Source organism: Megascapheus bottae, chromosome 36 (genome assembly GCF_031878675.1).
Source record: "Megascapheus bottae isolate mThoBot1 chromosome 36, mThoBot2.hap1, whole genome shotgun sequence".
Lineage (NCBI taxonomy): Eukaryota > Metazoa > Chordata > Mammalia > Rodentia > Geomyidae > Megascapheus > Megascapheus bottae.
Window position 1 is genome coordinate 6,861,750 of NC_143544.1, and position 15,713 is coordinate 6,877,462.

The following is a 15,713-nucleotide window of genomic DNA, read 5'->3' on the forward strand; positions in this document are numbered from 1 at the left end:
CGACCTTCCTCCTCCTCCTCCTCCTCCTCCTCCTCCTCCCCGGCAGCCGAGCCGCTCCGCGCCCCGAGCCCGCCAACGCCGCCACCGCAGCTCGGTCCCCGGCCCCGGCCCGCAACAAGTTTCTTTAAGCGGAGGCCGAGGCCCCGCCCCCCGGCCGCGGTTGGCCCGCGCCCGGCCCGGGAGGGGGAGCCCGGCGCCCGCCCCGCCCCGCCCCGCCCCGGCGAGCGGGGCCCCGCCCGGCGCACCACGTGGGGCCCGCGGCCCGGCGCCCCGCAGCCCCGCGCCCCCGCGCCCCCGCGCCGGTTCCCCGCGCCCCGCAGCCCCGCGCCCCTCGTCCCCCGCGCCCCTCGTCCCTCCACCCCGCGCCCCCCCGCGTCCCGCAGCCCCGGGCCGGGAGGAGGCGGACGGGTCCGGACTGCGGGGCTCCCTGTCCTCCCCGCGCTTCTCAGCCCCGCGGTGCCCGGTGGCCCAGCGGGTCGAAGGGGGCCCGGGCCGCCCGGACGTCGAGGAGCAGGGCCGATACTGACCGGGCGCCCGCGGGAGCCGCCAGTCGGTCCCCGCCCCGCGCGCCCCGCCCGAGGCTGGACGAGGTCAACCCGCATCCCGCCGCGCGCTCCGGGGGCGGGAGCTCGGGCGGGCGGGCGGGGCCGGCGGTGGCGGCCGCGTCCCTGGGGCAGCGGGCGGATGGCGGGGCCGGACGCGGGGGCTCCGGGCCTTCCGGGCGTGACCCGGAGCGGGGGCGCGGAGGCCCTGGCGGGAGGCCTGGGTGGTCCGGCGGAGGCGGACGGGCCTGGCCGCTGCGCCCCGGCGCCGGCGGAGGGAGGGGAGGGCCGACCCGGCGAGCGCGGGGTCGCCGCGGGGACAGGTCCCCGAGCCCGCCGCCGCGCGCCCCCGCGAGCCGCCCCTCCCCACTCCCCACCGGGGCCTGGCACCCCGCGCTGCGCCCCCGCCGCAGCCACCGCGGGCCGGGCCGTGCGTCTTCCCAGCCAGGGGCCCCGGACTGCAGGACCGGTCTCCACCCAGTCCTGCCTGCCAGGGGTGCCCAGGGGTGCCCACCGCGGCCCAGCGCTGGCCCTCGTCCCGTCCGGGGCTTCCGCACAGGTGAGAAGCTGACTAGCCCCCTTCTGCCATTGCCCAGGCTCTCCTTCCCCTGGGAAGTCCCTGTGCTCAGGCCTCTCTCTCTCTCTCTCTCTCTCTCTCTCTCTCTCTCTCTCTCTCTCTCTCTCTCTCTCTCTCTCTCTCTCTCCCTCTCTCCCTCTCTCACCGAGTTCCTTTACAATATTGTGAGACCCCAAGGGAGGGTCACTGGGGGCCGCTTGTCTCAGGCACCTGTGGAAGGGACGGCCAGAGCTGTGTCTGAGCTACAGGAAGAGTTGTGAGTGGAGGAGGAGAAAGATGGGGGCCTGCCTCAAACCGTGGCCTGGCTCCCAGCTTGGGATGCAGCCCTCCTGGACCAGCCAGCAAGGCTCCTGCAAGCGGTCAGCGGCTGGACCTCACTGGGCAGAATCCTCTCCAGGCCTGCCAGTTTACCAGCAGGGAGGAGCTTTAGAAAGGAGGCCCACTGGAGGCTGGGAAGGTGACAGACAGTCCATCTGAATGCTGAAGGGACAAGCCACCCCTGGAGGCATCAGCTGTGCCAAGGCCTCGAGGCAGCCAACACTTGGGGCTCTTGACAACAGAGTGCCACCATGGTTTAACAGTTGAGGGGTAGCATTTGAGCTACCGCTGGGCCCACCTCAGAGGCCACAGGTCTTCGCTCAAGGGTGCCATCTTCCATCTTCTAGCTCTTTTCTCCTGCCCACAGCCTCCTCTGCTGGTGTTGGCCTGATTTGTCTGACCGTACCCCAGATTCCATGTCCAAGGGGAGAACTGACTGACTGGTGGGCTTTGACTGGGAACCTGTCCCTGGACCACTGGGCCCCGGTGCCTCAGAAAGCAGATGGAGATCCAGAGGAGACACCCTCAGTTCTCTGCACATCCGAGGTGGTACAGGTTGGTGGCTCCGTCTATGCCCCAGAGAAGGGTCCAGTCCTGGCACACAGACTCCTCCCTGGCTTTCTACACTCTTAAAGTGGCAGTGCCAGGAAGCTCTGGTCCGTGCTGGGCCAAGTGTCACCACAGAGGAGTCCCCGCTGGGCCCTTCTCCCCCTCAGCCCATCTGGTTGGCTTCTGCCCAGGAGTTAGGGGACACCGTGGGGTTTGTGAGGGAGGCCAGCAGGTTACTGTGTGTCCACAGTCCTGGCCTGGGCCTGTCTCTCTCTGTGTTCAGGGCAGTGGGTTGGGCAGTTGGCATCCCATCTGTCATTCATCCAAGAGATTAATTGGTGCTTTTAATTATGGGATGGTCTGGCAGAAGCGAGACACGAGCATAGAGAAGGGTGAACGCAGAGCAGCAGCTCCTGAAGGTCTCCAGAGAAGTAGGACTGAGGCTACTGGGCTCTGCCTGGACTCGCAGGAGTCCAGCCTCCCTCTCGCAGACCGGCATCCCCCTGGCCAAGCGCCTGGCTACCTGACCCCAGCGTGGTAGAGTGGTCTCAGGGATGCAGACAGAGCTGGCTGGGCAGAAGTTCAAGGCCCCTCCTCACACACAGGGGAAGCCCTTGCCCCATCCATGCCTCTCAGCAGACGTTCCCAGCAGTCCCAGGCTGAGACTGGCCCTCTGTGCCCACTTCCACCACAGGCCCGCTGCAGAGCTAGGGTCCTCAAGATGCCACCAGCCTCCAGGTGGGGTGAGCCCACCCACGTCTTCACGTCTGCGTCTTCCCTGCTCACTCCACACCCGTCAGCCTCTGCTTCCTCCACCCCAAGCTTCTGGCTGTCCTCATCCACGTGTCCACCCTGTCGGGGCTCGGGTAGCACTGAATCCAACAGTACCCACTGGCGCTCTCAGCACTTCTTGCTCACCAAACAGAGACAAAACCATCCCATCCGAGGCAAGATCCCAGGGACCCTGTCCACAGCCGTCCCTACGCGAGCCAGATGGATTTGTTCTGTCTGGCGCTGGTCACCTGGTCCTCAGGTCCCAGCCCCTTTCCTAGTGCCCCTGCTCCACACCCAGCCCCATTTCAGCCTGGACCTTCGTACCATTTGAAGTCCCCGGGCCCCCTGACGTCAGCCTGGCCCTCACTGCCTTCTCCACTCCAGTACCTGCTGCACTGCTCGCCAGGCTCTCTTCTGGACTCTGGGACGGTGGGCGGGGTCTGGAAGAGGCTGTCGGCCCGGGTAGGACACGGATGGGCCTGGTGCTCCTGGAGCCACGCCCTGAACTAGAGTGGTGGCTCAGGCTCTAACTACAGCTGACGTCGGGCCACCTGAGGCTGGGCGTTCTGCTGAACCCCTGTCATCCTGTGACGAAGGGAAGCAAATGAGAGGCTCACAGGCCCAGTGCCGCCGGACATACAGTGAGACCCTGCTCTGAAAATCATGCCTGTAGTCTTAATTACGCAGGAGGCCGAGATCCCCAGGATTTCAGTTCTAGGGCCAGTCCATGCATAAAAGTGTGGGAAACTCCATCTCCCAAATAAACAGCAAAGCACAAGGCTGGAGATATGACTCACGTGGTAGAGGCAGCCTAGCAAGTGCAAGGCCCTGAGTTCAACTAGGAGGAAAGAAAGAGAAAGCAAGCAAACAACCCCTGAGCCCGGCCCTCGGTCTGCCAGTACCCGTGTCCAAGCTGGACTCTGGAGTCCACTGCGCCAGCTCCAAGCCTGCCTGAAGTGCTGAGTTCCAGGTTCATCAGGGACCTGGCTAATCAAGTACATCCATAAAAGCGCCTTTGCCATGTTCTAGGTGCAAGGGATGATTTTAGTGAAATGCCCAGAGGCTGACACATGCTGCCCCCCCCCTGCCTCCCTCCAGCAGTAGGCAGTCCATGGTAGCAGAAGCAGCAGCAGTGTCCAGATGTATAGACCAGTCTTGGACCAAGCTTCCTGGGAGCACAGGACACAGGAGATGCCAGGCTGTGGCGCTGGGTGCTGACCTGATTGGAGGTTTGGGGCTGTTTTATGCAGCATGAGTGGGCCAGGCTGTGGTCCATGTGGAGATGGACACAGTTGAGAAGACAGAGTCCAGGCCGCAGGCTTCTGGGTCCTGACCTCCAGGCAGTGCCTGAGATTTCTAATAGTTCATAACGTAATAGAAGAAGGAGGAGGAGGAGAAGAGATACCTCTGTGTTTTCCCATGGAGCTCGGTCTCCAGAGCCCCATTATGAGCTTTACCTCCTTGGAAATCACAGCCCACTGTCTATGGCCCCTCAGGAGGCGGTGGGAGAGAGTTCGGCCTCGCGTGGCCCACAAATGGCACAGCACGTGCTCGCTTGCTACTCGTGGCACCTGCCAGCCTCCTCCCTGCCGGAGGGCAGGGGCGGGAGAAGCCCAGAGTGACTGCCTAGCCAGGGGAAGGCGACAGATGTGACTGCCCGTGGGCCATTCCCCCGCCCAGGGACTTCAAAACATGAAAAATTGGAGTAAATGAAGGATGTACAATTCGATTCGGGCCCAAGCTGGGTTCATACGGGTGCCAGAGACAGCTGCGACTGCACGTCCGGGACAATGGCACTGGTGCAGCGGGGGTGGCGGGCCGGGGTGCCCGGGACAGCTGGGCGAGGTGTTGACAGGGGCCTCATTCCTCTGGGAAGCGTCCTGCAGCTGCGGGAGCACCGCCAGCCCACGGGCTGGGTACCCCCTCCCGACTGTGCCGGGGAAGCTCTGGGCCACCGTGGCCCAGGGCCCAGCCAGGGGTGAGCATGCTCCAGCCTCCACTGACCCCAGCCCGGCCCCGGCAGACTGGCCCTCTTGACCGCTTCCCTAGTTCCATTCTCTTCTTACTGGTCCTTCGGAAGCCCCCTGGCTCCCTCCCCTCCGATCTCCTGTTCGTCTAGCTTGCCTCCCGTCATGAGGGCTCCGGGCAGAGCCTGCTGAGGGGAACCGGGGCCAGGTCTTGGAGGCTCTGTCAGCACCCATGCATGCATTTCCTGGATGGACAGCATTTCCTAGGCATTTGCTTTTTGCCAGTCCTGGGCTTGGACTCCAGGGCCTGGAACTCTGTCCTTGGACTTTCTCAAGGCTAGAGCTCTACCACTTGAGCCTCCGCACCATTTCCAGCTTTTTTCTATGTATGTGGTACCGAGGAATCGAACCCGGGCCTTCGTGCATGCGAGGCCAGCACTCTACCTCTAGGCCATACTCCCGGCCCTTCCTAGGCATTTTCTTTCGTTGAGACAGGATCTCTACAGGTAGACCACGCGGACCTTGAACTTGAAGCCCTCCAGGAGTGCAGTTTTGCACCGTCACACCCGGCATCCACTGGGTTTGGGGTTTCCATGTTCTGCTTGTCATATCCCAGGGTTTAGGACCCAGCTCTGTCCCCAAGGTGTTCCCAGCTCTGAAGCACCTGATCAAATCATGCTTCCCGTAGTGAGGACTCACAGCTCAGGCGAGAGCTATGCCCTCCAGGTGCTGGGCATATCCAGCCTCGGGGTTTTCCTTTGTTGAAATTCACGTAGCGTCAATGCAGCTGTGAAGGCTTGAGCAGCATGTAGCGCATCCACGATTCCTCGTCATCTCCTCCGTCAAGTGGGGGTCCCCAGAGGAGCCTCTGCACCCAGCACTCACGGCCCCCCTCTCTCCTTACCCCTGCCGCCACCTTCTTCTCACTCCCAGCAAGATAGGACCAGGCGGCCTGAGTCTATCTTGTCTCAGCCGGGTGTACCACCAGTGTTGTATCAGGACTTTGTTCCTGTTTGCCCGTGAATAACACCCCAGGGCAACTTTTGATTTAACTCAGGCTGATACGGACAACAGTTCAGCCATTGCCAGCTTCTGCTTGGCGCCTGCTCTGCCCGTGTGACTTGCTTTCCAGCCAGTTCCAGACAGAGTCCCAGGAAGCCGGACCTGGCAGGAAACTCGGACGCAGGGGGCAGGCGAGCCCAACAGACCCTTCCACTGGCCGTGCCCACCCTGGACAAATCCAGGGAGGGAGCCCAGGGCCCAGCATGAGCTGGAGGGCTGGATGCTGAAACAAGAGGCCCTTTTCTGCTCTGCACAATGCCTCATTGTGCCCTTCTGTGGGGAGGACAATTCAGCCTCGGCAGGGGAAGCTGAGGACAAAGGGTCTTTTGTGAGGACGGTCCCCACCTGAACAACAGTGCAGAGAGTCACACCTGATGGCAGAGCTGGCCTTCCTTGCCTTCTGTCCCCTCTGCAGGCATGACCTGCTGGCTCTGTGGGCTGGGGCTGCCCTCCCACACGGCCTTGGTGGCTACTCCATTCCTGGAACCCTCTAGCAAGGAGGGGAAGCCTGGGTGCAGCATTTGCACCCAGCCCAACTCTCCCAGAACCCCAAACTCCTAGCCTGACTGACCCCCCCGTCCCAAGACTTCTGTCCTGACTGTCCCTGGTGCCCCCAAGACTGAATGGCCTTGGGTACATGCTGCCCCTGGGGAGACACAGCAGGATATGGAGTGTCTGTGCTGCCACTGCAACATCTGCTCGGGGTCACGCTGCCCAGCTGGGCTCCTGAGGGAGGTTTGCTCACAGAGAAAGAAACAAAATAAAACAAACCACACCACGATGTACTTACGTGCTGTTATCCCAGCATCTGGCCGGGGGTGGTGGGAGGCTGGCGAAGAGTCCCCAAAGTGCTGCTCTGGCCTAGACTTGGCAGGGATCCAGCGTACATGGCTAGTTCTTGCCCTCTCCTTGCTCCCTGTAGATGTGAGGAGTAAACAAACAGTAAACCCAGATCACTTGAGCATGTAAGCAATGGTAATTTAGATGTCAAAACAGCAGGATAATAATTGAAAGGCTGACGGCAAAAAAGATGCTAAAAATCCAGACAGGGATTTGCACAAACAGGGCCTCATCTGCAAAGCACGATGAAAGATCATCTCCCAGGAGTTCTAGTCTGTCCAGTGCCCTAGAGCTGGCCCCCTCTCCTGTACACACCTATACACCCAAGCAGTGACGGGACCCCACACACAGCCATCAGAAAGCCAGAGCCAGGCTCTGCCCAGGCCGGAAATCAGTTCTTTTTCCTTTTTAAAGTTACACGCAGGGGTTTCATTGTGACATTTCTGTATATTGTATTCTAGCCAGCCTCACCTGTCTCCCTCCTAGCCTCCTTCTACCCTTCTTAAATTTCAGCAGGACTCATTGCTCTATTTCCGTACATGCCAACAAACCACTTCAAACAGATTCATCTCTGTTCACCATCTTGGTCAGACTTCTCCCTTCCCATCCCTCCCTCCACCCGCAGACACTGTCTTACTTTCCTGCCATTTTTTTTTAGTGTGTATTAATTGCACCAAGTGACATCAGCGTGACGTCTCAGACATACATGTATGACATTTTGCTCAGAATACCCTCTGTTGACAAAGCGTGAGCTGATGCAGCAGGGGTACTGACTAGACACTGTTGAACGCCAACTATACCACTTGTGTGTGGGGACAGGAGGGGAAAACTGGGAGAGAGCTAAGGAAGGGGCGTCGTCTTCATCACCCCACCGCCATCCTCCGGGAACAGACCTGGACGCGAGGGGGCGGGGCCTGGCGGGGCGGTGGCGGGGCCCCGGCGCGGAGGGCGGGGCCGGGGAAGAAAGGGGCGGGGCCTCGGGCCGGAGGGCGGGGTCTCGGCGAGACGCCCTCCTCGCGCATGCGCGGATTCCGTCGTGCAAATGGCGGCGCCCGCGGAGTCTCTGAGGAAGAGAAAGGTCGAGCGCTCAGGCCCGGGACCTGGGTCGCCGCCGCCCGCGCCGGGTCGCGAGCCCACAGGCTGCCCGGACCGCTTGCGCGCGGGCACCTTCTGGCTGACGCGGGTGGTGCTCCTGCGGGCCCTGGCCTTCATTTACGGTGGGTGACGGCGCGGTGCGGGCGGCGGCAGGCCCGGCCCTCGGGGTGCGGGGAGCCCTCAGGGTGCGGGGAGCCCTGTCCTCAGGGTGCGGGGAGCCCTCAGGGTGCGGGGAGCCCTGTCCTCAGGGTGCGGGGAGCCCTCAGGGTGCGGGGAGCCCTGTCCTCAGGGTGCGGGGAGCCCTCAGGGTGCGGGGAGCCCTGTCCTCAGGGTGCGGGGAGCCCTCAGGGTGCGGGGTGCCCTGTCCTCAGGGTGCGGGGAGCCCTCAGGGTGCGGGGAGCCCTGTCCTCAGGGTGCGGGGAGCTCTCAGGGTGCGGGGAGCACTCAGGGTGCGGGGATCCCTCAGGGTGCGGGGAGCCCTCAGGGGTGTGCGGTGCCCTGTCCTCAGGGTGCGGGGTGCCCTGTCCTCAGGGGTGTGCGGTGCCCTGTCCTCAGGGGTGCGGGGAGCCCTCAGGGGTGTGGGGAGCCCTGTCCTCAGGGTGCGGGGAGCCCTCAGGGTGTGGGGTGCCCGGTCCTCAGGGTGCGGGGAGCCCTCAGGGTGCGGGGAGCCCTGTCCTCAGGGTGCGGGGAGCCCTCAGGGGTGTGGGGAGCCCTGTCCTCAGGGTGCGGGGAGCCCTCAGGGTGTGGGGTGCCCGGTCCTCAGGGTGCGGGGAGCCCTCAGGGTGCGGGGAGCCCTCAGGATGTGGGGTGCCCTGTTCTCAGGGTGCGGGGAGCCCTCAGGGTGCGGGGAGCCCTCAGGATGTGGGGTGCCCGGTCCTCAGGGTGCGGGGAGCCCTCAGGGTGCGGGGAGCCCTCAGGATGTGGGGTGCCCGGTCCTCAGGGTGCGGGGAGCCCTCAGGGTGCGGGGAGCCCTCAGGATGTGGGGTGCCCGGTCCTCAGGGTGTGGGGAGCCCTCAGGGTGCGGGGAGCCCTCAGGGGTGTGCGGTGCCCTGTCCTCAGGGGGGCGGGGAGCCCTCAGGGTGTGGGGTGCCCGGTCCTCAGGGTGCGGGGAGCCCTCAGGGTGCGGGGAGCCCTCAGGATGTGGGGTGCCCTGTCCTCAGGGTGCGGGGTGCTCTCAGGGTGCGGGGAGCCCTCAGGGGTGCGGGGAGCCCTGTCCTCAGGGTGTGGGGAGCTCTCAGGGTGCGGGGAGCCCTCAGGGTGTGGGGTGCCCGGTCCTCAGGGTGCGGGGAGCCCTCAGGGTGCGGGGAGCCCTCAGGGTGCGGGGAGCCCTCAGGATGTGGGGTGCCCTGTCCTCAGGGTGCGGGGAGCCCTCAGGGGTGTGGGGAGCCTTGTCCTCAGGGTGTGGGGAGCCCTCAGGGTGCGGGGAGCCCTCAGGGTGTGGGGTGCCCTGTCCTCAGGGTGCGGGGAGCCCTCAGGGTGCGGGGAGCCCTCAGGGTGTGGGGTGCCCTGTCCTCAGGGTGTGGGGAGCTCTCAGGGTGCAGGGAGCCCTCAGGGTGTGGGGTGCCCGGTCCTCAGGGTGCGGGGAGCCCTCAGGGGTGTGGGGAGCCCTGTCCTCAGGGTGAGGGGAGCCCTCAGGGTGCGGGGAGCCCTCCGGGTGCGGGGAGCCCTCAGGGTGTGGGGTGCCCGGTCCTCAGGGTGCGGGGAGCCCTCAGGGTGCGGGGTGCCCAGTCCTCAGGGTGCGGGGAGCTCTCAGGGGTGCGGGGAGCCCTTAGGGTGCGGGGTGCCCTGTCCTCAGGGTGCGGAGAGCTCTCAGGGGTGCGGGGAGCCCTCAGGGTGTGGGGTGCCCGGTCCTCAGGGTGCGGGGAGCCCTCAGGGTGTGGGGTGCCCTGTCCTCAGGGTGTGGGGAGCCCTCAGGGTGCGGGGAGCCCTCAGGGTGCGGGGTGCCCGGTCCTCAGGGTGCGGGGAGCTCTCAGGGGTGCGGGGAGCCCTCAGGGTGCGGGGTGCCCGGTCCTCAGGGTGCGGGGAGCTCTCAGGGGTGCGGGGAGCCCTGTCCTCAGGGTGTGGGGAGCCCTCAGGGTGCGGGGAGCCCTCAGGGTGCGGGGAGCCCTCAGGGTGCGGGGAGCCCTCAGGGTGTGGGTGCCTGGTCCTCAGGGTGCGGGGAGCTCTCAGGGGTGCGGGGAGCCCTCAGGGTGCGGGGAGCCCTCAGGGTGCGGGGAGCCCTCAGGGTGTGGGTGCCTGGTCCTCAGGGTGCGGGGAGCTCTCAGGGGTGCGGGGAGCCCTCAGGGTGCGGGGTGCCCGGTCCTCAGGGTGCGGGGAGCTCTCAGGGGTGCGGGGAGCCCTGTCCTCAGGGTGCCGGGAGCCCTCAGGGTGCGGGGAGCCCTCAGGGTGCGGGGAGCTCTCAGGGGTGCGGGGAGCCCTGTCCTCAGGGTGTGGGGAGCCCTCAGGGTGCGGGGAGCCCTCAGGGTGCGGGGAGCCCTGTCCTCAGGGTGCGGGGAGCTCTCAGGGGTGCGGGGAGCCCTGTCCTCAGGGTGTGGGGAGCCCTCAGGGTGTGGGTGCCTGGTCCTAGGGTGCGGGGAGCTCTCAGGGGTGCGGGGAGCCCTGAGGGTGCGGGGTGCCCGGTCTTCAGGGTGCGGGGAGCTCTCAGGGGTACGGGGAGCCCTGTCCTCAGGGTGCGGGGAGCCCTCAGGGGTGTGGGGAGCCCTGTCCTCAGGGTGCGGGGAGCCCTCAGGGTGCGGGGAGCCCTCAGGGTGTGGGGTGCCCGGTCCTCAGGGTGCGGGGAGTCCTCAGGGGTGTGGGGAGCCCTGTCCTCAGGGTGCGGGGTGCCTGGCCTTCAGGGTGCGGGGAGCCCTCAGGGTGTGGGGTGCCCGGCCCTCAGGGTGTGGGGAGCCCTCAGGGGTGTGGGGAGCCCTGTCCTCAGGGTGCGGGGTGCCCGGCCCTCAGGGTGCGGGGAGCCCTCAGGGGTGTGGGGAGCCCTGTCCTCAGGGTGCGGGGTGCCCGGCCCTCAGGGTGCGGGGAGCCCTCAGGGGTGTGGGGAGCCCTGTCCTCAGGGGTGCGGGGTGCCCAGCCCTCAGGGTGTGGGGAGCCCTCAGGGGTGTGGGGTGCCCTCAGGGGTGTGGGGAGCCCTGTCCTCAGGGGTGCGGGGTCTCCAGCCCAGCACTCGGGGCATAGGGTACCTGGCACTCAGGGGCGTGGGGATCACCGGTCTGGCGCGGAGTGCCCAGTGTCGCCCTCACCGGGTCCCCGTCCCCTGTGCTTGTCTGGGCCCCAGCTCCCTGCGCTCACCCGCAGCTGTCCCCCACAGGGCACAGGACGGAGGTGGTGGCATACTTGCTCACACCTGTTTTCCGCTCGTAGCTGTTCTCTGGAAAGCTCCAGAAAGTAGCCTTAGAGTTGCCTGTTGGGTGCTGCGCTGAACTTCCTGGGGTTTAGGTCCAGGTGGGGATGGCCATCCCGCTTTCCTTCTCTCCAGGCTGCAAATCCCAGCTGCCCGCTGTCTGGCCTGACCTGCCCTCCATATGGAGCGGCCACCCTGACTCCTGTGGAAAGACGGTCAGGGTTATTGTGCTCAAGGTTTAGCTGTCAACAAAAGCATCCCACAGAGAAGGGGCTGCTGGGTGATTCTATTCTAGCTTTTATCTGAAAGGGGGGGAAGAGGAAGTAAAATTTTCCCTGTCCCCAAGTACAAAACGGTGTTGCCCCCAGTTGTCCTTGGCAAGATGAGGTTTCCTAGGCTTGGGCCCCAGGGAGAGGCTTTGCAGGCCCTGGTGAAGGACCTCACAAGGCCCAAGTCTGTGAGGCAGGTCGGTTCTGCTCAGTTGCTTGTATGGTAGGAGCTGACTTTAACCGGGCCCTCTGTCTTCTCAAATCTTAGCCCAACCTCTCCTTATATTTCTTTTTTTTGGGGGGGGGATAATTAGGAAATTTCTACCCTGCTTGTCTTATACTTTGTTGAACTATTAAGTTGGGTATGGGGTTGGATTGTGCTGCCATCAGGCACTGAAGGAGTACTGGCTGAGGTTATGCCTTCCTACCTGGCAGAGGCCATGGGGGGCCTTGTCCGTGCTTTCCTCCCCCACTCCCCCTCTGCAGGTGGGCGGTGGTCCCCTGTTCCTCCCTGGGGCCATAGAACCCAGCCCCCCCATCTCTACAGAGTGCCCAGAGCCCTCTCTGTTCAACTACCGCCCCCCCGGACAGGGGCATTCGCATAGCACAGTGTGCAGAGGAGGCCAGGGCAGCTGTGACTTCTGTGTGGACAGTGCTACTGCAGGAGCTGGGGTCCCCAGAGGGTAGGGAAGGTCTGGATAAGCAGGCAGTCTCCTGTCGGCTTGCCTGTGTCTCACACACACAGACATCACACACACACACATGTAGCACTCCTTGTCTTCTCTCCCTCCAGGTGTGGCCTTCCTGGTGGCTTTCCAGCAGAACAAGGCCCTGATCGGTGACCAGGGCCTGCTTCCCTGCAGGCTGTACCTGAGGAGTGTCCAGCAGTACTTCCAGGGCCAGGTCGGCTGGGAGGCCTGGAGCTATGCTCCGACCATCTTCTGGCTGTTGGACTGGTCGAATATGAACTTCAACTTGGATCTCCTTGCACTTCTGGGGCTGGGCATCTCAGCCTTCATCCTGGTGACTGGCTGTGCCAACATGATCCTCATGGCTGTTCTCTGGGTCCTCTACCTGTCCCTGGTCAACGTGGGACAGGTCTGGTAAGTGGAAGTGGGGAGGTCTGTGATTGTGGGCTGTCAGCCATCGCTGTGTGTGTGGTGTAGTTCTCTGCAGGGCCCAGCGCAGCTCTGCTGGCATGGAGAGCCTGCCCACTTTCCCTCTATAGAGAAGTACAGAGCGGTTGCCTCACCCGGACTAGGTGGTGGAAGAGGGTGGCCTAGTGGGGCCCAGGGACCCAGGGAGGAGCTTGACCTAGAGGCTTAATCCTTCTGCCCTTTCCCCTGCCCGGCCTGCCTGCCAGTGCCGGTGCAGTGCTGGGGCGTGAGTTAGATTTGGCCCTGATGGCTGGGCCCAGGGGTGGGAAGGGAACATGAGGAGGGCACGAAGACCAGCTCTGGCTCACAAGTGGGGGTGCTGGGGTCTCCTGAGGATGTGGAGTCAGCACCTCAGGTTTCCTAGGAAGTGGGGCAGTGTCCATATCTGTAAATGTGTGAGGAGTGAACATGTGGGGTCCACGTGGACGTGGGGAGAGGACATGGGCACTACTTGTGGATGTGGGTTGAGGACGTGGCCACTGTGTGGACGTGGGGAGAGGACCTGGACACTATGGACATGTCAGAACTGAGTGGCTTGGGAATTCCTCGCCTTATTTTATTCAAGAGCTGACTGTCCATCTGAGAAGCGGGCCTTGGGCACCCATGCCCACTTAAGGACCCTTGAACATGACAGTGACCTTTCTAATGGTGGACCTCAAACAGACTGTGGGGATGTGACCTGGAGATGACCCCTGAGGGCCTCTGGGGCCGCTCTGGGCCTGGGGTCTGGGCCACCCTTCCCAGCACAGACCTTTCTGGCCTTTACATCTGGTGTGTGTGCCCAAGGGCTTTGCTGCGGTGAGACCCAGGGTTCCTCTTCGAATCATGGTGGCTGTGCCAGGCCTGTGGTGGCACGATGGGCTGAGTGGTGCTGGGTGGTCCGGGTGGTATACAAGGCCCTGGAGGCCATTACCGGCCCCAGGCAGCATGAAGGGGGCTGGCGTGGTGAGTACAGACCCTTGTGGCATTGGGTGGCCCATAGGGTCTGGGGACCTTTATGTGGGAAGGGCCTGGGTGAAGCTGAGTGAACACTCAGCTGTTGGGGTACAGTTGGCTGCACCCTAAGCCCATTCTGCAGAGAGGAAGCCCAGTGCCCAGGCCTGGTACCCACCCATCTGGGACTGGTGTGCTGGTGTCATTGTCACAGCTGCCATCCCCAGAGGTCAGAGCTGCTGCTCAGCAAGATACTCAGAGACATCCTGGCACATCCTGTGTGGTTGAGCCACACTCGTCTTACGCGATTTCTGTGTGTGTTACCCTGTGGCCACGGTGTGGATGCTGGGATGGCGACCTGTGTCGAGGTGGGTGGGTTTCCTCCCGGGGAGCAGCTCCTGTGGGAACGGTGAGGGTGTCAGTGGAGCTCCCGTTCGGTCCTTAGTGTTCACGCTGTCCTCCGACAGCTCTGGACTTGGGCACGCACAGTGCGGGAGGCGGGGCTTACTGCTCCTTCTGGTCCCTCTGTGGCCCGTGACTGCCGCCCCCCCTCCCTCAGGCTAGCTGCCTGGGGCCTAGGGCAGGGTTCTGATGGTGTCTGGTCCTCAGCCAGCCTCTAGAAACTGTTCCCCGTGAGATGCCAGGATGCAGTTTTCCTCTCTAGACCTGGGGAGCATTTTTGAGTCTGTCAGTGCTGGGAGCCAAAGCTGCAGATGTCAGGTGCCGTCCACACCAGGCAACTCTGTGGCCCCAGGGGGGCGGGGAGGTGGTATGCCTCCTCTGTGTCCCCCTGAAACATTCTTGTAATCAAGTCTAGAATATAACACCTAGGAAGCATTAGCTCTACAGTTAAGTTTTCCTTGAAGGCTTGTGGCCAAAAATACAATCTTGTATTATTATTATTATTATTATTATTATTATTATTATTATTACTATTATTATTATTACTACTATTGGAAAGATATTCTGGCCGGGTACCAGTGATTCATGCTGTCGTCTCAGGTACTTGGGAGGGAGAAAGGAGGAGGGTCACATCTCAACAGAACAGGCTGAGCGCGGTGTCTGGCATGCTTGGATAACATGTCCAGGGTGGGGGGCCCCGTTACAGCAAGGCTCCGTCCTTAGGCACCCCTGTACTGGGTCAGTGCTGGTGTCAGGAGGAAACCAGGCCGCCCTGCCCGCTCACTCACATGTCTCCCCTCCACCCCATCTGCTGGCTGCCTTCTGGAGTGGCCGCTGTCCGGCCTCCTCGTTCTCTGTGGGCGTGGCTGGGGAGGGCTCTGGGTTGTGTTGGAGGACATGGTGTTACATGACTTTCCCCAGAGGCTGCACTCAGTCCCTGGTGGCACGTCGTGGGCCCTCACCTGTGGCCATCCCCTACCCATCCTGGACGCCCGGTTCTGCGATGGCAGACCGAGGTGTCGGGTCTCTCCTCTTACTTCCTTGGCTGGCCCAGGCGGCCTGGGCATGGGGTCAGGTCACCACACCCTGATGTGGGTGAAGGCTAATGGATCCACGGGTCACAGGAGAGCTGGAGCCAGGGGGAGCTCTGGCTCTCTGCGTGCTCGGCGGTATTTCTCAGGTTCTTAAGCAGGTGCCAGGGTCCCTGCTCACCTGCCCACCACTGGCACCAGGCAAGTGTTGCCAGCCACCCCTGCTTGAAGAGCGGGCAGGAGGTCAGGGTGAGCGGCCGTGTGCTGTGGCGTGGGGATGACAATGCTCTTGAGGGAACTGAGAGCAAGCAGGTGCTTCTCTCTTCATCAGAGGAAGAGAGGGCGCCTCTGCCCACATACTGACCACATGCCACAGCGTGGCTGGCTGTGGGTTTGCTCCCCGAGCCCTGGGCGGTGTGCCAGGCACGGGCCAGCCACTTTGGTGGTGAGGTCCCACTTGTGGCCAGACGCACATGGTGAGTTTCCTGTCCCGGGCTGGTGTCTCCACTCTTCATGTCTGCTTGCTCTATGGGCTGCGGCTGGTGACTGCTCCCCTGGGGGACACAGATAGCCACCAAGCCTCATCCTTCAGAGCAGTCAGATACACAGGCTCCCATATTAGCATACCGTTTAGTGTGGTGCATTCACTGCACTGCTTATTAACTGACACCTACACGTAAGGCACACTTTTTTCATTTCCCCTAGTGTCCTTTTCTGAGTCCATAGCGCTACCCAGGACCGCAGGGTCATCTAGTCACATGTGGTCCTCACACAGACTGCAGGTCATCTAGTCACATGTGGTCCTCACACAGACTGCAGGTCATGTAGTTGTGTGTGTCTTCAGGCTCTCTCCTTGGTTTGAA

At 63.2% G+C, this 15,713-nt stretch overlaps 2 protein-coding genes across 2 annotated transcripts in view; both read left to right on the forward strand.

Moving 5' to 3' along the window:
- The first annotated feature begins 684 nt into the window (after positions 1–684).
- Positions 685–4,101, forward strand: LOC150042377 (uncharacterized). The gene is made up of 4 exons (XM_090324700.1): positions 685–809; positions 866–1,101; positions 1,805–1,992; positions 2,681–4,101. The coding sequence occupies exons 1-4, from the start codon at positions 685–687 to the stop codon at positions 3,089–3,091; spliced, it is 960 nt and encodes a 319-aa protein (XP_090180826.1). The 3' UTR covers positions 3,092–4,101.
- Positions 4,102–7,662: 3,561 nt separating this feature from the next.
- Lmf1 (lipase maturation factor 1) overlaps positions 7,663–15,713 on the forward strand; it is a 36,531-nt gene continuing 28,480 nt past the window's right edge. The window contains exons 1-2 of the mRNA XM_090324644.1: positions 7,663–7,846; positions 12,121–12,430. Coding sequence (XP_090180770.1) covers positions 7,672–7,846; positions 12,121–12,430 — 485 coding nt within the window. The 5' untranslated portion in view covers positions 7,663–7,671. The remainder of the gene's footprint in view (positions 7,847–12,120; positions 12,431–15,713) is intronic.